We start from the raw sequence: 20744 nt of genomic DNA, 5'->3' as shown, positions 1-20744 counted from the left end.
AAGATGTGTTTGAATGACGTAGAAACTGTTTTACCTTTGAAAAGGAGAAGAGAATCCACCAAGGAGATGTTTATGGGTGGCGGGGGCTGTGAACGATACCTTCCCTACACATGCATATCCGCTGCATCTGAAGAAGAACAACAGGATTGATACGGATCATCCAGTTAGATTAATACTAGAATAAATAGACTGGACCTCGTTTTCTAACAGCCACTTCAAGTGTATTCAGATATACTACCATCTTGCTGCGAATACGCCTCATCTCAACATTCATAGTAATCCTTGGTATGTTTAGCTCTTCCCATCCTCGCTTGATGTCTCGCTCAAGGTCTTGAGCGAAATGCCCCATTCAGTTGCAACTCTCTCCTTCCACTCATCTATCGTAATCTCTTCTCCGCTTTTATCTTCTGCATAATAAGCCTTTAATATTCTGTCGTCCCCGTCTATAGGCCTCACATCTATCGGCACACGCACGCTCTTGGCTTTCATGCTCACATACATGCTGTTTCCCTGGTGTGGGAGTTGCAGCCACCTGTGCTTTGCGCTACACTCCATGAAGTCTACACCAGACTCTGGGTTGCGAAGTCGCTTAAAACAGTCGCCGCAGAAATCTTTGTTCGAACAGTAGATACAGTGGTAGAGGTCGTCCTCGAAACTGTTCCACTTGTCGCACACCCTGCCGTCCGAAGTGCGGCCGTCACAAGTCCAGGACCATGTAAGTTCGTCTTTGTCAACACTGGGGGTGTGTGCTTTGTGAAGAGGCAAGATGCGAGACTGGATCAGGCGGTGCGCGTAGGCAGTGAGGTCAGAAACCTTTGGTTTTTCGTCCTCACTGTTGCCGTTCACCTCTGTCTTGGCTTCAGCGGTAGCTACAAGAGTGTCGACGTACGCCTTGGCCGCTTCAATGCGTTGGGATTGGAGTTTAGTTTCTGGAATTTGAGAATTGATGACACGAATCACTTCTTTAGCCAATTCAGAGACAACGTCCAATGCTTGCAACTTTCTCTCGTCGTCAACCTCTGTGATGTCGCAGACGTCAAAATACAAGGCGTCTGTTACAAGATCTGGCTGTCCCAGCACAGACAGAGCGACAACTGCATTCTTGAAATCTTGGTAATGTTCCAGCGCCTTTTGGAGGATAGAAAACCCGATCTTGTCGTTTTCAAGTATGTCATCGGAGAGGATCTGCAGACCTTGCTTCATCCGTGCCATTAGTACCTCTTTGGCCGACCCCTTGTCGCCGCAAAGCACATGAGCGGCCCCCAGGAAGCTGATAGCATCGCTTCGATAAAAATTATAGTCCGAATCTGAACTCGCCAGCTTCTTCAGCTTAGATAGCGCATCATAATAATTCAGCTGTAGCCCTTCTGCAATACTTTGGAAGTAATGGGATGCCAATGCCGCCGTGGCACGCTGCCGCGTAAATAAAGCATTAGTACCGCCGACGTTGGCGAGCAGATCACGGCTCTCTTCCCACAACCGCAGGGCTTCGTTGACGGACTTGAGGCCGTCAGAAGAGACTTTGAATAGGTAGGCTGCGAAGCCTCGATCGCAGAGGAGAACGCTGCGAGCCTCATCCTCAGTGAAACGCTCGTCCCCTGTCAACACCTTGGAAGTGTTGCCTGGCGTCAAGTTCCATATTGCTTTCTCCATGGCTTCCAGGATTTCTTTCAGGAGGTCAGGATCTTGCTTCAACACAGCGAACATCCTCGCAATGAGATTGTTATGGTCGGTGTCTAGCGCAATCATCTCCATAGCGGCCGTCATCTCCGCTTTCCCATTCTCCTGGGCTAATGTACTCTTGAGCGCCTGTATTGCCTCAGTGTCGGCGAAGCCCAGTCTCGACTTTAAACGACCCAACCGTCCATCTCTTACTTGAGATTCATCGCCTCCTTCGCATGCTAGTGAGTAGTACTTGTCCGCATTATTCACATCCCCTGCTTCATAGGCGTACTGGCCCAACAGTAAGTATAACCCAACAATATCTTTTGTTTCCGGTTTGGGGGTAGCATCTTCTTGTTGAGCTGTCTTCAGCGCTAGTTCCACTTGAGTCACGGCCTCCAAAGTTCGATTTTGCTTAGAATATGCCGTTCCCAATCCTTGGTAGCACAACCAGCTGGGGTTCTTCTTCTCTATGGCGCGCTGATAAAGGGATATGGCAGCATTGGCATTGACCATAAACTCATCTGCGGCTGTGGCAAGGCGCTCGTACCAGAGCGAATTGAGCTCCGAATCAGGCAGCCCTAGAATACCTTGACACCAGGTGCTCACATGGTCCCAGTCTATCTCGGGGAAGGTATCCTCATTTTCATCAGGGGTCTCAGCATTTACCTCAAGTTTTCTCTCATCCTATTTTAGGCCGTTAGTTCATACATCATACTTTGAAATACCGGACCACGAAACGCCACTTACTGCCTTCATCAACCGAAGAAGCCACTGGCAAGCAGAAGTGATGTCCCAGCTCCTTTCCCTGAGAAATCCCTCGATAATTATCCTCACAAGCTCCTTCAAATAGCCCCTTGTTGGGCTTGCTGCTAGCTGCACTTCATCACGCCATTTTTTATCCAGCCTTCGCATGATGGCTGAGTCCATTAACCACTTCTGCAAATCCTCAATTTCGCTCACTATCCACCATGCCTTTTGGAAACTCTCCCTGTGACGCAAGAAAATCTCGCCGCTTTTGAACAACTTATACAAGTTCTGTCCAATTTCGGACTGCTCGCTCGGCATAAGCGACCCTTGGTCATCATCTTCGAGCTGGCGGAGGCGAGACAAGTGAAAGGGGAGCCAAGTGACAAGATATGGCCCAATATTCTCAGTCTGTTCCCTAGGTGGCTTGCTCAAGTATTCAAATGCTCGTGTCACAATAGTATGGTGTGCCTCAAATTCGTCCACCGCGATGGTGCCCCTGCCACCGTGCAGAGCATTGGAGGCGTCACCATCAAGGTTAAAGTTGAATTTGTCCCGAATTGCTTTATGTGCAAGGTCCCAGAGGAAATGTCCGCAGAGTTCCTGGTCCACATTATTAATGGTAATGGTCATGCTGATGGTGGCGCGGTCCTTGGTATTAGACGATCTCCCGGATGAGTCTATGTCTTTGCGCAAGTATTCCTTGACTCCATCTTGACCGAAAACACATCCGTCGTCGAGCTTCAGAACAGCTGAGTATTTATTTTTGACAATGTACTCAAGAGACGCAAGAGATTCTGTCCCTGAGTATAAGAACTATAGCCTGTTAGTCTAACATCCGGGTATATATGTTATAGTAGTTTGCACAGGATAATCGCATACCATGGCGGCTTCAAGTCTCTCCAGAGTCATGGTATCGTTGCTGAACAGAACCCATTTCAGTAATTCATTCAACTCACTGATCTCGTCCGCTGTCAAAGACCTCTGTAGGTTCTTAATAGCCGCTTCGTGGCTACTCATTGACTGGTCTAGCATCCGGTCCAATTCGCGCATTGCAGTACGCGTGCTCAGAAGGCGCATCACATCGTCCAGACCAAATTGAAGTCTCGAATAGCTTCCCTCAACATTCTGTGGCAGCTTGTCGAGGATTTTGTCCCTCGCTCTTTGCTGGTCCGAGTCGGGCTTCGTGTTCTGTAGCATTCCTCGTTGATTGAGCGCCTCCTCAATTACTATCCGCATGTCTGGTGTATTGTGCTTCTCCATCTGGATCTTCAGAAAGCTCCTACTCTCTTGCCAGTTTGTGAACTGATCATCCGTCCCGCTCAACAGAATCTGAACGCGCTCGGCAGATTCCTTTGCCATTCGGGGGCTGAAGACGAAGTCCAATAACATCTTGACCTGCTGATCGGGTAGATTTTCAATGCCATCGAACACGAGATAGTAGACGGCATTTGTTCCAGATGCTCCAATCTTCAGCTTCTCCCAAAGATTGTCCAAGGTGTCGAGGCTCCCCGAGCGGCGGAATGCGGAGGGCTCTTCCTCGCACGCCCTACCTAGCACTTTTTGAGCTGCTACATCAACTCGGGCAATCTGAAAGGCCATGTACTTTAAAGCCGATTGAATCGAATTCTTTTCACTGTCGGCCTTCTTTGTGCTAGAAGGAAAGAAGTAATGTGCAACGTATGTGCGACCTTTTTGCTCTTCCAGGCGCTTGGTGATGAGGGCAGTGGCACAAGTCTTGCCTGAAGATGGAGGGCCGGACACGATTAACAAGCGCTGGGCATCCTTGTCTCTGTCTTTGGTGGCTGTCCAAGCGGTATATGCCTCGTGTGTCCAGATCCAAGATCCCATGCCACTGAGACACCTGTCGGCAATGTCGGTACAGGTCTGTGTGGTGTTTGTGTCGAGGCGGACAGTTGACGGCACGCCCAGAGTATCGCGAATCTTAATGAGTGTCCTCATGCGGTCAACGTCATCTCTTAGGGCTTGCACTCCTTTCTGCGTCTCCTGCACCGCTTGGTGCGTCTCTTGGACAGTCTTGCCAAAAACGATAGACTGTTCGAGTAGGAGCGCAATGTCTTGTCTCGTCTCGACAACCACAGCCAGCGTGACAGTTCCTTCGACATCGCGCTGCTGCTGCAAGGCGCTCCGAAACTCTGCCATCTGGTCGGCCAAACCTGAGTCATCATCAAAAACAGACTTGAACTGCTTCAAGAAGCGATCCCTCTTGCGACCTTGGCGGTACTTGACGACATAAGCGCAGACCTTGACGAAACTGACCAAGACCAGATGGATCTGTTGAATGAGTAAGGGGTCGGCATTGTCTATCGTCTGGTAGATGTGAAACTGAGACAAGGCTGAGGACACTTCACCAAAGACTTGGTTGATGGCATCGTTGTAGCCTTTGATGGTTTCGGGGATGTCGAAGACGAAGCAGAGTGCAGACCCGGTAATGTTGGCCGCTGCCTCAGGAATTGGTATCTACCGTTGTTAGCATAAGCGCATTTGATACATGGCAAGGCAAAGTGGTCTAATATACAAATGAGGAAGCCTGTGAAGCAGCTCCGACAAGCATCTTGAGATATTTGAGCGACTGGAGGCCCACGCTCTTCGCCTTTTCCCATTTTACATTCTGTTCTTCGTCGGCGCCATTTGAGACCTGATTGGCGCTCTTGATTTTCTTTTGAACATCTTCGAAACTCTTAATTTGGCCTCTTTGCAGTGATTCTCCGCATATTGCCTCGAATTCTTTAGCTGCCGCATCCCATATCTCCTTCATAGACAGCTGCCCCTCAGGCGGCTTCTTAGTGGGCGCATTGTCCGGTACTGGCTGGCTTTTCATCGTGCGATAGAGTTACAGTTTCCAGCGACTGTAGCCAAAATTTCATATGAGAAAAGACTAAGCAGAGATAATATTTAAGAAGTAAGACTCTGATGAAGAGAAAGCACCGCCCCATTACCCCGCAGGCTCGTGATTTTTTTTTTTTTCATCACGAACAGGCAACCGTGGAGGATCATAATTGAAGCATTCCTTGGCGGGTTTACATGATTATATGGGGAATTACAACATCTTCACATTCTTGGAGACTAGCAACGATCAGTTTAAGCATATTATAACGTATATATCTCGAGTATCCCTATTTTCGTTTACATACAATTTGATGGCCCAATTTGGTAAGACTCCAGGGCTATTCGCCCTCATTTCATGTCTCGTGAGATGCTCATGATCATCGGGTCGGGCCTAAGCGATCCGTCAAACTAGAGACGTTAGCCTCATCTGATGGGAAAACTAAAAGTGACCATGGAACCCTCCAACTCATTAGCGCCTTGTTACCTATACTAACAAGTGCTAAGCATAGATATTGTGAATAGAATGTTGACATCGCTAATGACACTATGTCAATTATTTTTTTTCTTGAATATGAATTCAATGTGTATATTGTCGTGGAGGTCATTTGTTGCATTGCCCGAATCTAATAGGGTATGCCACCGAAGCCGGCATTCCAGAGGGGCAAGAGGAACAGAAGTAGTGTCAATAGAGATACCATCGCATTACAATCAAAACTCATAGGCATTCTTAGTTTAAAAACCATGACATTGAGATCTATGGGAGTACTAAATTGAACATTAGTATTCACCCCTAATGTTCACGCCCTCCCGGTTATACTCCCTAAATAATCCCTAAGCTTGATCTATAAATGTGGTAGAGCCAGGAGACATCAGTACGAATATCTTCTCAAGGCCACAATAGATTTAATGATTGTGAGTGAACTTACGAAAACGGCAAAAACGAGAGTTGGCAACGCACCAGTTGTTGCAACCTCGCCTTGAGCATCGTTGGCTGCTAACAGCTTGATCATTAGCAGTGCTGCTCATGGCGGGACAAGTTTCGGGTGAACAAGTTTCGGGTGAACAAGTTTCGGGTGACATGATATGGAGTTGGAAAAAAAGTTTAATAAAGACGATGTAAGGATATCAATTTTGATTTCTTTCTGGACTGAAAAATTAGTGTAGAGGAGGTGTCCAGAAGCGGCCCAGGAAAAGATGCATGAGGGCACATACATATACATACTCTTCAAAAGCTCTTACTTTAATATGGAGTTACAAACGCAGACTTTGTGTGACAACCCGGGCACGTACCGTTTGCTCCGTGGCTTGTTCTTTTTTCGTGCCAAGCCGGGTTGGACGAAAACTTCTACTCCTCATCATAACACAGATCAGCCTTCATCGCATTCACCGCAATTGTTATCAAGCCACGGACTCCGCGGTGTCAAAACTTTGCAATTTTCCAAGTCTCAGGCATCAATATCATTAGCGCCATGGTGTCCAGATTCTTCAACTGCTCAGTTCCTAGCTGTGGAAGGCCGAGTGTCAGAGCAAACGGCGGCTGCGATAGTTGTAATCGCTATTTATGCTTCACCCACCTATCTCCTTCTCTCCATACGTGTGACGAGGTACGAGAAACCAGATCTTCCTCCATTTCTTCCACCGCAGCGCAGCTTGTATTACAACCTTTCACGGAACAATACTAAACATGGTTGGGTGAATAGAGCTTGGATGATGTCACTTACGAGTCCCAAATTGCCGCCGAGATCGATCGTCTCCGCTCTCGGATCAACGACGCAGCCGTATGCCAACTTGCATCCAGGCTGAATGGCGGTCAGAGTTGCAGAATTGAACACTCGTCTAAGATTGGACCGGGCGCCCTCATGGGAAGCGCCAATTATCATGCCCGTATACGCTTCCAAGATGGCTCCCCCTCGTGGCTCCTCCGAGTTCCTCGAGTGACGAGCTGTGCTGTTGGTCTTCCCATCTCATTGGCAGATTATCTGATAACTAGCGAGTACGCAACGTTGAAGTTTCTCGAAACCACTACAGTGCCAGCTCCTCGGGTTTTCTGTTACGGCGTATGCAGTAATGGGACAGACCATGGTGTCGGCGTGGCTTTTCTTCTTATGGAAGAGCTACCAGGAAGACCCTGGACAGGCGAAGGCGTGTCGGGTACAACGGCCACTGACGAAGAAAAGGCAAGAATTTGGAGTGAACTTGCCGAGATCCTAGCCGAGTTAGAACGACATCCCTTTCCTAAAGCTGGATCATTGTGCTTCCAGTCATCTAACGTCGAAGTTTCGGCTGTAGCAAGCGACAGATTCGGGGTACTCACTCCTGATGGCCCATTTCATAATTCTACATCATATTATACTGCCTTTGCGGAGCAGTACTTGGAGCTGATTGCGGACGGCCAACTCTACACCGAGTTTCCAGTTGATGCGTACCTAGTGTACCGCTTTCTGAAAGACAACGTATCACAGTTAGCTGAACAAGGCGGAGATGCGAGGTCCCCGGAGAAATTCTTTTTAAAGCATGTCGATGACAAGGGCGACCACTTACTTGTCGACGACGACCTTCACATCACGGGTATCATTGACTGGCAGATGGCACGTGTTGTGCCACGACGGGAAGCCTTTGGTCCGTCACTCGTCACTGCCGACATAGATGCATTATGTACCGGTAAGGCTTCGCTCAGTGCTGATGATGTTGCCTTGACGGATGCTATGCAGCAAAAGGGCCTCTCTTGGATAATCAGCGGCACGGTCGACGAGAAAGTCAGGAGGTTCTTCTGGGGGTTGGCCTTGGAATCCGAATGGTCAAATGCTTTACCTCTGGCAACCGCGATACTAGAAGCTTTTGGGGTCCGACACGGTTGGGCACAGTGGAGAGAGATGGCACTGAAGGAATACCAGAGTGATAAGCGCCTAGAGAACCTTGTTGAGCATTGTCGTCTCTGAAACCGGCAATAGGGATCTAGCCATGCCAACACCCAAATAAATTATATTACGCTCTTCTTAGTCGCTCTAGCTTAGGGGGGTATCTTCATGAAAGTATTGATCTAAGCAGGATCTTCCGTGAAAAGGTATCAATACTTTGTGCCATACAGTTGCATTACTTGGTATCGTAGACATACCGTGCAAATACCGCTCACTGCAACATCAGTACACCACTATATCTCAAGTGTACATAAAATCTTATAGCCTGCGCGTACTATCTTCACAAAATATCAGCTCTATTGCAGCTTTAGGTGTCTAAAAGAATGAGTAATCTGAAATAGAAGTAAAAGAGGCATCTTTCACACTAGAGAGGTAATCCAGATCCTAATGAGAATCATAGACGAGGTTATCATTGACCGTTGTAACTTGTTTCGTAGGATCCAACTTGACTGGCTGTTGCAGATTAAAATACGACGTCGCTTATAACGTATTCTGCAATAAACATCCCTGGGTTTCCAAATCCTGATTTTGCAGCTGTCCAAAATGGTGTTGTAAATAAGCCGCAATTAAACTCCACGTATCAAATGACTTGGAAATGTTCTTACACACCTCGTTAAACTATAATGTCGTATTTTGTATATTAACGGTCTCCGTGCAGAGTCGCATATTCGACCATTCTCTGTATAAGATCTACCATAGTCCACTCATGCTTCCGGCAATTCAGTCCGACAATGCCTTAATCAGTTACAGGCGCTATGTCACTCTGAACTCGCTGGGTTGCATCAAAGAAGCTCGCGAATTGGGGTTTAAACATGTGTAGATACTATTGGCGGATGATAGAGAAAACTGTAATGAGCTCCAACGTAGGATTCGGGCTTTTGCCGTATATCCGCTTTTGGAGCTCATACTGACTTTACAACACTGTGGGAGTTTCCAACTACAAAAAGGCTGATGTTTCTGTAAAGATTTCTTATTTAAAGAAAATGAGGAAAAGCACAACATCTAATACTCAGTCATATCAAAATCAGTTCAGGATGAAGTATCTTCCCTCTCTTGTGGCAATTTCCACTCTGAGCAACATCGGAGTTGCTCAACTTCTTGGCCTTCCCCTTCCCATCTTCAATCCATTTGACCCCAAGTTCAACGAGTGGCAACCTGCCGGCCCCGATGACTGTAAGTGAGACAAGACATGAAACTATCTGGGATCGTCTGAATTAATTATTATATAAAAGCCCGCGGACCTTGTCCTGGCCTCAATTCACTCGCGAACCACGGCTTCTTACCTCACAGCGGCAAAAACATTACTATAATTGATCTTCTTCGTGGAGCCTACCTGGGGCTCGGAGTCTCACCCGAGATTTCGATCGTTGTGGGTGCTGCTGAGCTCATCAAGTCGTATAGACTGGCCGCCTTTGACCTCCATGAGCTGTCCAATCATGGATTTATCGACCATGACTGCAGTTTATCACGAGCAGACATTGGAGATGGCAATAACAATGACTTTAACGAAACAATCTGGTCTGTCCCCTTGGAGGTTCTCATGAATTACACTTTTATCACCCCAGAGGCAATTGGAGCAGCTAGGTCGGCAAGAGATCTATTCGACATTGCCCACAACCCCAACCAACAGTGCGGCGCCCGCTCCATTGCAATCGGCGCCTTGGAGAACGGCCTCCTAATACAGAGTCTTGGGGGAAAGCCAGAACTCGAATGGGTTCGAAGCATATTTGAGCAGCAGAGAATTCCGACAAACCTTGGGTTCCGTTCTAAACCTATCGTACTCAACAATGCCGTCGGGGTCGCCACTGTTGGTCTCGAGTCACTCTTGTCTCAACCCAATCTAACCGATCTTCTGGGTAATGTTGTGATTAAAACTCCAGCGGTAAGGCCAACAAACTTTCGTGTGAATTCATTGGCTAATATAGATGTAGGACCTTTTGGCTGAGGTGTTCCCTGTCAAAGAGTATGATTTGACTTATATTCTGGAGGTTCTTGGCTTGGCGGGGTTTCCTTCCGTTGATTTATCCTTTTTGACAGGAGCATGAAGAAGCCGTAAACAGAACTCGGCAGCTGTTTTATTTTTTTTTCCCATCCTAAAAAGCTGATGGTTGTTTAAAGCGTTGGTTACGTTATACGAGAGGTCACCTTGGTGACACAATTCTTTGGTTGCATACTCCTGGTTAGGATCCCGCGAAGAACACGGTCATTGAATAGCCCAATTATATCCGCGTTACTATATAAATATATAGCCCAATCCCTCGGTGCTGAATATTTTTTTACGTCATCATAGTTTTCTAATTTCGAGTTCCTGGTGCTAGATATTCCCGCCAATGCGTATCCTCACAACTGAGGGTCTGTAACACATGGATTCCAAAACCTCGTCAATTCAGCCAGTCGGGTTATAAATGCCAGGTTGTGCCGCATTAGCTCTGCAGAAAATTAAATGTTATAGTTTCCTTAGCGTTTCTAAAATGGCCCGATTTTAGGCAACCATTTGAGCTGAAGTGAAACATGTTCTGTCCTTCTCACATATAAAATCAGGCAACCGAGTCGAAATCTTTTAGGATCAAGTTGTTGGAGACAGAGCCATCTACACAAACAACAACAACTTAGTAGTATTTTATATCACCAAAACCGAGATGGCATCAATTGATACCAGCAAGCTCTATGTCCTTAAAAACAGCTACACCGCTGCAAACAAAATACTTGCCATGACCTCAAGTGGTGATTCCCTCTCTATGGTTGACGCGCATAGCGTTACTTCTAATGCCCTCTGGTTCCTCACCCCAACAACCATGAGCAACTACTATCGCCTTCACACAATTGCCAATGGCGTGAAGCAGTCGCTCGATGTTATCAATGACGGAGTGGAAAACATCAATCTTCACATGACCGACACTGGTAACTACTCGGGTCAATTTTGGAGATTCGACAACTGGACTCCAGGCGGCCAGGGATATCCATACCGCCTGAGCAATACCTTTACGGGACAAGATAAGCACCTGGACGTATACTCGGATACGCTTGTTGCTCATCTCGCCGGCGGCAACCACAGCGGGCAGCACTGGGAACTAACTCCTGCAAGCACTGTTGCGGCATCCACAGATGCTCCCACTACGTCCTAGTTATGAATGCTGCAATCACTTTGTAAGAGCTTCTCTCGATATTCCCAACAATTAATCATGTTTGCTGAGCCATCTAAAGAACCCACACAAGGTCTCAACGGGGGATTCGAAGTATTTGCAGAGCGAGACTTGAGTCTCGTGATAGTTTGGCTTTGGGAATTTCGGGTTCAGTGACCTATATATCTAGCTTTAATTGAGGCACTTCTCACTTTAAATTCGTAGTTGCAACTGATTGGTCACTCTCGCGCTGGTCAAGACGTAGCATCGCCCTCCACCACTTACACGAAGCGGGTGGAAGCCGCAGCTAAGGTTGCGGGGAGAGCCGAGCGGGGTTTAACAAAGGATTACAGAGGCACGTCGTATTCAAAAGAGGCTAGAACTGTCCCAGTTAGTTGTCGTACACCATCAACAACTTGGCCAATGGAATGGTGGCGCCCCCACGACGGACACACCTTGCAGCCTCCCTTGTGCAGCTGAGTTTCGGTGTCCAAGAGCCTCAAGTTGCCCAGAATCCTGCAGACTTATCTATTTGTTCGGAGTTGGAGTGCTTTATCCTTGGAGCCTAAGTCCAGGTTGCAGAGCTTTACCCAGTGAGGGTGGGCAACCTCAACGCAACAAGCCAGTCAAAAGCATCGAAACTTGCCGCCATGCCAGTTTAAACTCGGAAGCTGGCCGCCTGTACTCCGTATACACGTACATACGCGCCTGTGCCACTAGGGGCGGCAAGGGCCATAAACTTTCGGGTGACTACCTACCAGAACAGAAACAGACGGCCAACAACATGACTTTCCTAAACCATCAACTCTGAACGACCATCTACTCCTCTTTACCTCGAGGATCATTACCTTTTGATCAAGTTTTCACCGTTGAGTCTTTCTTCCACCCCTGCTAGTTCCACGTGGGCCGACTCGAGTAGTAGTCGCTACTTTAGTGTGTCTGGGCGGTATTATCGCGCCCTACAGTAGCTAGGCGATGGAGGCTCTTTTCTCTGTCAACATACAAGATGGCGTACGGAGTACATGGAGGCATACAAAGCCGATAACATTCTGGTCTTATCGTTTCATCTATTTCAATTATCTTAAGCTGGCGAAAAGTTTGTCGGCAAAGGTGTGTCTGCAGGATCGGATGAGCGCGAAGAAGCTGCTTGCAAATGGGTGTGCGAGGGCGGGCCTGCATTGGTAATGCATGTCGGGGGTGTCTGGACGCTGGATCAGGCTCCGCGGCTGATTCCCAAAGAAAAAAGCAAAGTTGCGATCCGAATAGCATATAGCCCGACTGGCGCAACCCAGCCTTTTGGCTGCCACGATTGCTCTCGAGTATGGCCTCCTCATAGCAACAATATTCATCCCCCATCAACCCGCGCATAATCGACATTGCTTTGACGCTGCTCAGGCGCGGCTCAGCGTCTCAAAATGGCTCAGAGCATGGTTTTTTCTATTTTTTTCATGCTATGGATTGCAGGTCGTGCCTCTGCCGATGGCGGGGATGATTTTGCGAACAATCTAGCTTCAGACCTAGGACCGTAAGTAAAAAGCCCGTCCAAATAACTCGTGCTACTATTCGTATTTCAAACGTTAAACTCATATCACATGGTGTAGTATTATTGCGCTATTTGGCGAACGGGTCGTCATGCAGTTCATGAGCCAAGCCATGGGCATCGCCGACTGCATACTCTTGGCCGTTGCCCCGATTGGCGCAATCACAACCGTTGTGAGCGCTATCCGAGTGGCCGGGCCGGCATGGCTGAAGTCGTTTATTGGAAGAGCCAGAGAGAATCTCTCAGCGGCAGAGATCGACGTCATGTCATCCACATCCAAGGAGGCATGCGAGCTTTGGAACGGTCACAGCGTGGTTAGATGTCCGGGATCGGCCGATATATATCAGTTCATCTGCCTTCTGCCAGACGGGAGTGATGCCGAAGCTCTATCTCAAAAGGATGTTCGCATTCGGTATGAGAAACTGGCGAATATGGAGGAAGAAAAAATCCTACAGAAGATCGGTAATGGTTCATGCATTTATACCCACTTCTCGGCCGTCTGCTAACATACATTGGAGAAACTGCTGGTCCAAGATATGCTTGGAGATCGTTTAAAAAAATTCTAGCACGGTTTTCAAATAACATAAAGCGTAGCTGCGGAAAGCTGCTGCGCTCTTCCGCTTCATCTTCGCAAAATCGACCACGGATAAACAGAGAACAAACTATGTCGTCCTTCGAGACGGATCTAGAATCCGGAGGTCAGCAAAATGGATCCAGCACCAGCACTCAAATAGAGGTCGTTGCACTTGAAAGCACAAAGAACCCCACCGTGATCAGCGGTGTTCCTGTGATTCGAAAAAGAGACACTGCCAAGACCGATTCTAGCAAGACGACCTCGGGAAAGACTGACTCTGGAAAGACTGATAGCGGCACCACATATTCCGGGCTTTCGGAATCCGACAAGACAGACAAGAAGGAAATGATTGTTGTTGTTGAATCTGATGAGAGCGCACCGAATCTTCTCCTCAATTGCCACGATAGAGTCGAACGAGGCGAAATCTATCTTGCAGCTACTATCGGCGTGATACTACAACTTGGTGCCCTTGTATACTTTGGTTTCATCACCTATCATCAGCCTATCAAGGGCAAATTCCTGAAGGATGGCAAGAGAGTTGTCGACTATGCTTTTCCATGTGCCGCTGGAGGAACCCTTCTCTTAGTGCTCGGTCTTTTTATGTGCGCGTGGGTCGTTGAAAAGAGCACGGCAGAGACGTGTTATAAAGCGGATAAACATCAGATTTTTATCGTATGGCTACAAAAGCATCATACTGTGGCCGAGCAAGTCTTTAGGCCATTTGCAATCTACCCAACCAGGAAACGAAAGTATATCACAATGTCCCGTCGAAATATCAGAGAGAATATGCAGGAGAATCCCACCATGGGCCATAGCGAGAAGGATGCTGAAGATACAAAAGAGAAGGACGAGCACACCCGGGAAAGAATTTTGGAGAACGTAACATTTACCGGCGCTCTCATTTCTCTCGTTGGATTCATTGGACAATTTATTGGAATGAGAGGACTGAATTGGACAGCATCAGTCCTACAACTTGGCATCACAATTGTGGTGACAATTATAAGGGTCATTGTTCGGCGTGGGCTCGGAAAGTCTCCGATTCGCACGCGCTTGAAGTCAAAATCTGAACTGGATTGGTTTGCCCTGAGTTTTGGAAATATTGAGACAGCTCCCTGGGCGATATTTGGCGACATACCTCGCAAGGGGAGGGAAAATGATGCTTCAAAAGACAATGATTCTCCCAGGTGGCATGTCCGCACCGGAGACAAGCAGGCATATCCCTCTTTGAAGCTAAAGGATGATAATAGCCGACACATTGTGGAAACATCAATGGCCCATAAGATGATGGTGGCGCGACAAAAATTAAGAAATCTTTCTAAGTGGAAAAGTCCAGTCCGTGAAGAGGCTGGTCGTCTAACATCTGCGATTGAGACTATTGCACAAACATTTCTAGAAGAATTGCCTGAAGGAAACTATGTGTGGAGCATTCCGGCAATTTATAGCGGGTTACCAGATGTACATGTTGAACATGTCGATATAGAACTTGAGAAGAAAAATGGCATGAAGTGGCAGGTCAAAGATGAAGCCGAGAGGATCGAGGCGATTCTCTCGCTGTGGTTGTACTCAACCCCGCCAGCGAAGCTTTCTAGCGATAATCAGTCTCACCAGTTACGGCTGTATGGATCAAGCGAGCATCAGAAGCGCTTGTCCCGAGATCTTCATTGGTGGATGCCAGAAGTCATCGCTGAGATGTCTACACAAACAAAGACTGAGGTAGATGAGAAGAAAGAGGCTGGTACGACAGTAGTTGGGTTCACTTCAGAGGGACCACCCGATAAATCTACAGACGAAGATGAAGCAGATACAGAGTATCTTGCTCTTGAGTGCCAAGAAAAACAAGAAAGGCTTTTCTCCAGGGACTTGTTATTCTCCTTCTTACGCGCAGTCGCAAAGATGCCTGAAGTCACTATCTCAAGCGCGTCGAGTATACAGCAGATGAACTATAGCAAGATGACAGAGGACTGGAAAGAACTGAAAATTAAAAACGACACCATTTCCAACTTGGCCAGGAAGCTGGAGAAGATCGGATTCGGGACGCTATCGGATATATATTTCGATCTTATTGTACCCTTAAGCCTTGAGCAGAAACTCAGCAACATCAAGAATGTCATCGACGACGCTACAAAGCAAGCACAAAGGTATGAACGAACATGCCAATGGAAAAAATTAGTTGACAGCTGTACTTCCCTTCTCGACTTGGCTATACAATTTGATCTAGCCAAGGAATCGTCTGGTCCATTAGCCATAGCTGTGTGTCTGGGGTTCCTCAGCAGGTTGCGCCATGAATCCGTACTCCAAAAGGCAGAAGGGAGAGAGGAAGAGGAACTTACCAAGCAATTGAACATTCTAACGACAAAATTAAAGGACGATAAATTTACAAAGGAAGCTAATATCTCAATACCGACGAGGCAGCTAATGAAGGAATGGCACTATGCTATGCCCTTTAATACAATAATCGGTCCGGCAGCAGACAACATGAGATCATTGCCAGAGAGTTTCCAAATCACGGCTGATCACCAACAGTTCATGCAAGAAGTCGAGTCGGAGAAAACTCTGTATTTCTGGGACTTTGAAAAGCTCGAGAAGGTAGACGCCTTCGGCTGGTCGCCGCTTCATTATGCTGCCAACTTACAAGCAGACAATATGCGCATAGTTTTTCGTAAAGAAAAAGAAGCTCTCAACCTTCGAGACTTTATGGGATGGACGCCGTTGCAGCATGCTTGCCTTGTGGGCAACGAGAAAATAGTGGACATCCTACTTGATCGGGATGCTCCAATTGAGATTGCCGGATATGATGGAATCACACCAATGCATTGTGCTGTTCGGAGTGGAAATGCCGATATTCTGCAAATGTTGGTTGATAAGGTCAAATCAGGGCGCCAAAAATATACTGGAAAGGGTGTGGTCCACGTAGATCGCAACGAGAGGCATCCAATTCACTGGGCTGCAGTCAGGGGAGACGTGGACTCAGTCTGGCTACTAAAGGACGACATTAGCCTCAAGGATCGATTTGGTTGGACCTGTCTTCACCTGGCCGCGATTTATGGACACGAGGAGTTACTCACATGCATCATTGAAGATTGCGGAGCAGATATTAATATCGGCGATAATGATTCCCGTACGCCTCTGCATCTCGCAATCGAAAACAAGTCTCTGCCAGCTATCCCTTTGTTGATCAACGCTGGTGCAGACGTCAATGCCAAATCAAAGGATGGCTCAACTCCGCTTCACATAGCAGTTAAACAGGTGGAAACTGTACAACTACTTCTAGAAAATGGTGCCGATAAAGAAGCAACTGATCTAGAAGGACGCACGCCACTCTATCAAGCCCTGGCAGATGGTACAATTGAAGTCGCTACGCTTTTAATAGACGAGGGTGCAAACGTTGCGACTGCAGCAAAGGATGGGAGAACACCACTACATATGGCACTTAGTCTTGGGGCCAAAGGATTCAGCATTGCAAAAAGACTTCTTCAATCTGATTCATCTAAAGCCAAAGATTATGCTAAGGCGAAGGCCAAAGACGAAGCAACTCCACTACATATAGCAGCAGAGCACGGCCCATCCGAAGCCATAGAACTGCTACGTAAACTTGGGGCCAATGTTAACGCGTTGGACGATTTTGGACAAACGCCATTGCTCATATCAATCTACAAGAAGAAATGGGATATTGCAGAATTGCTGATTAAAGGTGGTGCCGATGTGGATGCCGATAAACGAGAGGGATACGCGCCACTGCTTGGTGCGGTTGCAGGAGGAAGCGACAGAATTGTACAACTACTCTTGAAAGCCAAGGTTGACGTTGATGCCGTCGATGAAGACGGGTATTCATCATTGCATCTTGCGGTCTCTCAACATGAACTTAATATCCTTCAACAGTTGTTAAAAGCGGGCGCGAACATTGATGCTGTCAGTGAGGCTGGTAATCAAACACCATTACACATGGCTGTTCGCAATAAGTACAGAGACATTGTAAAGATCTTACTCGAGAAGGGAGCCAGCACCACTTTATACAACTCGCTTGACTTCTCGCCGTTACAACACTCGTTGTATATCGGTCACCTTGAGCTCGTGCAAGACTTTGTTGCACATGACAAGAAAGCAAGCGTGAAAGCGGTGTTACAAAAGGGAAAAGACGGCAATACTCCAATGCACACCTTATGTCAATGGACCTATTACGAGAGCGATGAAGAGACCATGCTCAAAATGCTCGATGAACTTTTAAGCATTAGCCGGGAGATTGACATCAACGCCAAGAATGATGAGCAACTGACGCCGTTAGATTTGGCAGTTGTTAAAGCAGGGGATAATCGCAATTTCGTATGCACGTTGGTGAGAAAGGGGGCCACGTCAGGTTCGGAAGAAACATCAAGAGAGTTTTTTACATGGAAGAAGGATATGGGTATTAGCGATGAGATGCTTGAATAATGGCAGAGGGGCAGGAGTATAATAATTTGGGAGGTATTTAAGTACGTGTGGAGACTGGTTCGGAAACAACAGAACATGATAATGAAGTAAATAGAAAGAGAAAAAACATTTGACTGTGTAAAACAGGTCTTAGAATTAAATTCCTACGGAAATTTTGACTCAAGTGGCGGCCCTATGGGCTATCGAGCACCATGCGATGTACTAGAACTGCCTACCCTACTAAACAAGACGGGCTTGCTCTTGGTCTGATTCAATGACAGCGTATGAATCTTCGAAGAGTTTACTAACGAAATCAGCTAGCATAATGTCGCTACCCTTAGCAGCTATAAATCCAATAGCGGCAGGAAGTTGTTCTTCCCCTTGCGTGAACTTTGAGTCATATGGCGTAGAACCAACTATACATCATAGATTAGTAAATCCTGGGAAAGTCTAAAGAACAAATCGATCATCTAATTGTTATGTACTTACCAGGAAAAATAAGCTCTGGACATTGAGCATAAGGACCAACATTATAAAAAAAGAACCCTTGGCCTGTAAACTCTTGTGGCCCCTTCTTATACGTATCCCGATAATTTGGCTCGCCATTTGTCCAAGGAAGAACGATGATACTGCTAGAGTAGCCATCCTTGGTAGGCGGCATGATATGCTCATAGAACCAGTCGTGGTATACTTTGAGAAGTCTCTCACCCTCTGCCTTTTGCTCTACTGTTACGGTCGGTGTATATCCCCTGCATTACCGTCAGACTTGTTGGTCAACTTCATTCTTCCGACCCTACTTACACTTTAAATCGGACCTGTGGGTTGAGAATGGGTGGTTTGCCCATCTTATCCGTGTATTCTTTGATGAACGGTTTGAGAAGCCCTGTCCACTGATCACGATTGGCAGACCAGTCGAAGCCATGATGAAAATAGTCGCTGATGGATTCGTCGGTTCCTTCTGGACGGGTTCTTTTCCAAGTCTCTGCGAGATTGATATTCGTACGATTTACACCCAAAAAGTTCTCAACGCGTACGATAAAACTTTCCATGACCTTTTGGCTTTCTTCATGGTTGACTGGCCAGTAGTCGGTCAAATAGATAAGCTTTGTTGGCTTCTATTCAAAGTAAATATGTTAGTGGTTGACAAGAAGCCATGGATAAATGCATACCTCGTAAACTTTGCCATGTGTCTCCGCCGAGCCGTAGAGTGCTTGTGCGAGGGTCTTGAACTCCGTTGCCGTGCGAGCAAATCCACCAATCGTATCCCAATTGCTATGTGATAAATATGTAAGCTGATGTAATTTCATAGATATCCGCTGAAAACATACGAGCTGTACGGCACTAAACCAGTGGTGTTTGCGGCTCCAAGCGTGGGTCTCATTCCAAAAATTCCCTGAGCCGCCGAAGGTGATCTGATACTCCCCAAAGCTAAAAGATAATTAGCAAATTCCTATTGAGATACAGTATGGATGTATCTTACTGTCTGTTCCCAAGGACATGTCAAGCCACGTATACGTGGATACGGCGGAAGCACTGCCAGCACTGCTTCCACTAGGTGTGAGATAGCCGTCTCCGCGCGGGTTCCAAGGTCCGTGATAGTCGACCCAGTCACTCGTTGGCCATTCTGAGTCGGCAAATTGTGTAGTCTTTAGCTTTCCAACTATCACAAAGCCCAAGTCGATAAGCCGCTTGACTGTTTCCGCGCTTTCTGTTTTGGGCGGATAGAGCTCGGTGTAGGCACGCGAAGAAGCTCCAGTCTTGAGCCCTTTCAAATCTATAATATCTTTTATAGCTATGCGCAAGCCTGCGTACGGCTTTTCACATGATTTAGTATAGTATAGGCGAGAGGGTACGGCGACAGTGAGAGTTGATGGAAACTGTTCTCCGTAGGCAGAAGCATCCAGCGATCGAAAGCTTCAACAATGATTAGCTCTGGCCACAAAAGGGAGGTATTTCAAGATCAATACTCACCCATCGCCATCATCTGGAACTGTGGCTACTATAAAGGCATCTGCAGTATCTGGGTACAACCGATAGGCTTGGTAAAGCTGGCGGTGATGCAGAAAATAAGGACCCTGAGGAAGCTGAACTTCCGCTGCGCCATTGTAGAATAGATGTATATCGTTAGCCCCAAGGCTACGAAGAATATCCTTGTCGTTTTCCGTGAGCTTAAGGTCAATATCGGTTGTCTGGACTATTATGGTCCCAATGAAATCTCGCGACCAGACGTCATCTTTGATCCTGAAATCATCCAAAATGGCTTGGAGCTCAGCCACGTTAGGAAAGTGACAACCAATCGTAAGAATGGTACACGCTTCGCCAATCGTATCGTGGCCAAATATCGGTATGTGAGAGTCCTGTGGATCTTCAGCAAATGATTCAAGCTTGCACAACGCATTTAGACCTTACAGAAAGATTTAAAGGGTGCATGTAGTAAGATATGTCGCCGACTCGGACGACTGTCGACACAATCCCTCCAGCCATAGCTCTGTAGAAGGTGGCGAATATTACTCCAAGCAATCTTGGTAAAAGAATCATCTCATGGACTCAAAGTCTCACGTTGAGCTTTGCGACAAAGGAGGGGGAAAGTAATATCAGCAGCTACAGCAGCTACACGAATGGAGTGCAATTTAGAAACGATATACAAGGCCAAGGTACTGAGATCCTCTAGCGAGGATATGTGACAGTGTGTTTCTGGATGATCGCATCTCGGGTACACGTAGGTTCATATAGTGTTGATGACACGGATGGATTGAGATATATTCAGACAATGCAACTCTCAAGGTTGGCGGACCGTGCGTATAGGAATGCATGCATGGGCACTTACATGTAGTTTTCTTTGTGTTTTCTGACCAATAGGAATTTTTTGGCCAACAAGCAACAAAGACTTCGGAAGAAACAGGGAAAGACTGCGTTTCATGGAT

The 20744-nt window shown here is 46.9% G+C and overlaps 7 protein-coding genes across 7 annotated transcripts; 5 read left to right on the top strand and 2 right to left on the bottom strand.

The window, feature by feature from the left end:
- Positions 1-149: 149 nt before the first annotated feature.
- V8C40DRAFT_252251 (uncharacterized protein) lies at positions 150-5496 on the bottom strand. Its single transcript, XM_083217353.1, has 4 exons — positions 4949-5496; positions 3292-4890; positions 2413-3225; positions 150-2349 (listed from the first exon to the last, which is right to left on the bottom strand). The coding sequence occupies exons 1-4, from the start codon at positions 5249-5251 to the stop codon at positions 292-294; spliced, it is 4773 nt and encodes a 1590-aa protein (XP_083070049.1). The 5' UTR covers positions 5252-5496; the 3' UTR covers positions 150-291.
- Positions 5497-6728: 1232 nt separating this feature from the next.
- V8C40DRAFT_276578 (phosphotransferase family protein) lies at positions 6729-8198 on the top strand (the record flags this gene model as incomplete). The annotated part of the gene is made up of 2 exons (XM_083220861.1): positions 6729-6863; positions 6960-8198. The coding sequence occupies 2 exons, from the start codon at positions 6729-6731 to the stop codon at positions 8196-8198; spliced, it is 1374 nt and encodes a 457-aa protein (XP_083070048.1).
- A 1013-nt stretch (positions 8199-9211) lies between these two features.
- On the top strand, positions 9212-10222 carry V8C40DRAFT_268585 (peroxidase family protein; the record flags this gene model as incomplete). The annotated part of the gene is made up of 3 exons (XM_083219973.1): positions 9212-9350; positions 9410-10059; positions 10109-10222. The coding sequence occupies 3 exons, from the start codon at positions 9212-9214 to the stop codon at positions 10220-10222; spliced, it is 903 nt and encodes a 300-aa protein (XP_083070047.1).
- A 509-nt stretch (positions 10223-10731) lies between these two features.
- On the top strand, positions 10732-11697 carry V8C40DRAFT_252246 (carbohydrate-binding module family 13 protein). The gene has a single exon (XM_083217352.1). The coding sequence runs from the start codon at positions 10817-10819 to the stop codon at positions 11300-11302; it is 486 nt and encodes a 161-aa protein (XP_083070046.1). The 5' UTR covers positions 10732-10816; the 3' UTR covers positions 11303-11697.
- A 495-nt stretch (positions 11698-12192) lies between these two features.
- Positions 12193-12599, top strand: V8C40DRAFT_67558 (uncharacterized protein). The gene has a single exon (XM_083223293.1). It carries the CDS (start codon positions 12275-12277, stop codon positions 12482-12484), a length of 210 nt encoding a protein of 69 aa, XP_083070045.1. The 5' UTR covers positions 12193-12274; the 3' UTR covers positions 12485-12599.
- On the top strand, positions 12600-17956 carry V8C40DRAFT_67559 (ankyrin repeat domain-containing protein). Its single transcript, XM_083223294.1, has 3 exons — positions 12600-12824; positions 12901-13301; positions 13358-17956. The coding sequence occupies exons 1-3, from the start codon at positions 12715-12717 to the stop codon at positions 17839-17841; spliced, it is 4995 nt and encodes a 1664-aa protein (XP_083070044.1). The 5' UTR covers positions 12600-12714; the 3' UTR covers positions 17842-17956.
- A 51-nt stretch (positions 17957-18007) lies between these two features.
- V8C40DRAFT_281381 (amidase signature domain-containing protein) lies at positions 18008-20740 on the bottom strand (the record flags this gene model as incomplete). Its single annotated transcript, XM_083221602.1, has 10 exons — positions 18008-18236; positions 18310-18569; positions 18622-18935; positions 18990-19092; positions 19149-19248; positions 19301-19734; positions 19792-20177; positions 20230-20294; positions 20380-20485; positions 20648-20740. The coding sequence occupies 10 exons, from the start codon at positions 20738-20740 to the stop codon at positions 18061-18063; spliced, it is 2037 nt and encodes a 678-aa protein (XP_083070043.1). The 3' UTR covers positions 18008-18060.
- Positions 20741-20744: the final 4 nt, after the last annotated feature.

The sequence above is a fragment of the Trichoderma camerunense genome (genome assembly GCF_050948025.1).
Source record: "Trichoderma camerunense strain CBS 138272 chromosome Unknown V8C40scaffold_16, whole genome shotgun sequence".
Taxonomy (NCBI): Eukaryota; Fungi; Ascomycota; class Sordariomycetes; order Hypocreales; family Hypocreaceae; genus Trichoderma; species Trichoderma camerunense.
This window is presented reverse-complemented; position numbering and strand designations above follow the sequence as displayed.

Excerpts from the sequence above, each read along its gene's own strand:
- V8C40DRAFT_67559 (XM_083223294.1), top strand. The coding sequence starts at position 12,715 with ATGGCTCAGAGCATGGTTTTTTCTATTTTTTTCATGCTATGGATTGCA. Across the intron at positions 12,825-12,900 it reads CTAGCTTCAGACCTAGGACC|TATTATTGCGCTATTTGGCG; the intron begins GTAAGTAAAAAG and ends CACATGGTGTAG. Across the intron at positions 13,302-13,357 it reads AAAAATCCTACAGAAGATCG|AAACTGCTGGTCCAAGATAT; the intron begins GTAATGGTTCAT and ends CATACATTGGAG.
- V8C40DRAFT_67558 (XM_083223293.1), top strand. The coding sequence starts at position 12,275 with ATGGAGGCTCTTTTCTCTGTCAACATACAAGATGGCGTACGGAGTACA.
- V8C40DRAFT_252246 (XM_083217352.1), top strand. The coding sequence starts at position 10,817 with ATGGCATCAATTGATACCAGCAAGCTCTATGTCCTTAAAAACAGCTAC.
- V8C40DRAFT_252251 (XM_083217353.1), bottom strand. The coding sequence starts at position 5,251 with ATGAAAAGCCAGCCAGTACCGGACAATGCGCCCACTAAGAAGCCGCCT. Across the intron at positions 4,891-4,948 it reads CTTCACAGGCTTCCTCATTT|ATACCAATTCCTGAGGCAGC; the intron begins GTATATTAGACC and ends TAACAACGGTAG. Across the intron at positions 2,350-2,412 it reads TTCTTCGGTTGATGAAGGCA|GATGAGAGAAAACTTGAGGT; the intron begins GTAAGTGGCGTT and ends GGCCTAAAATAG.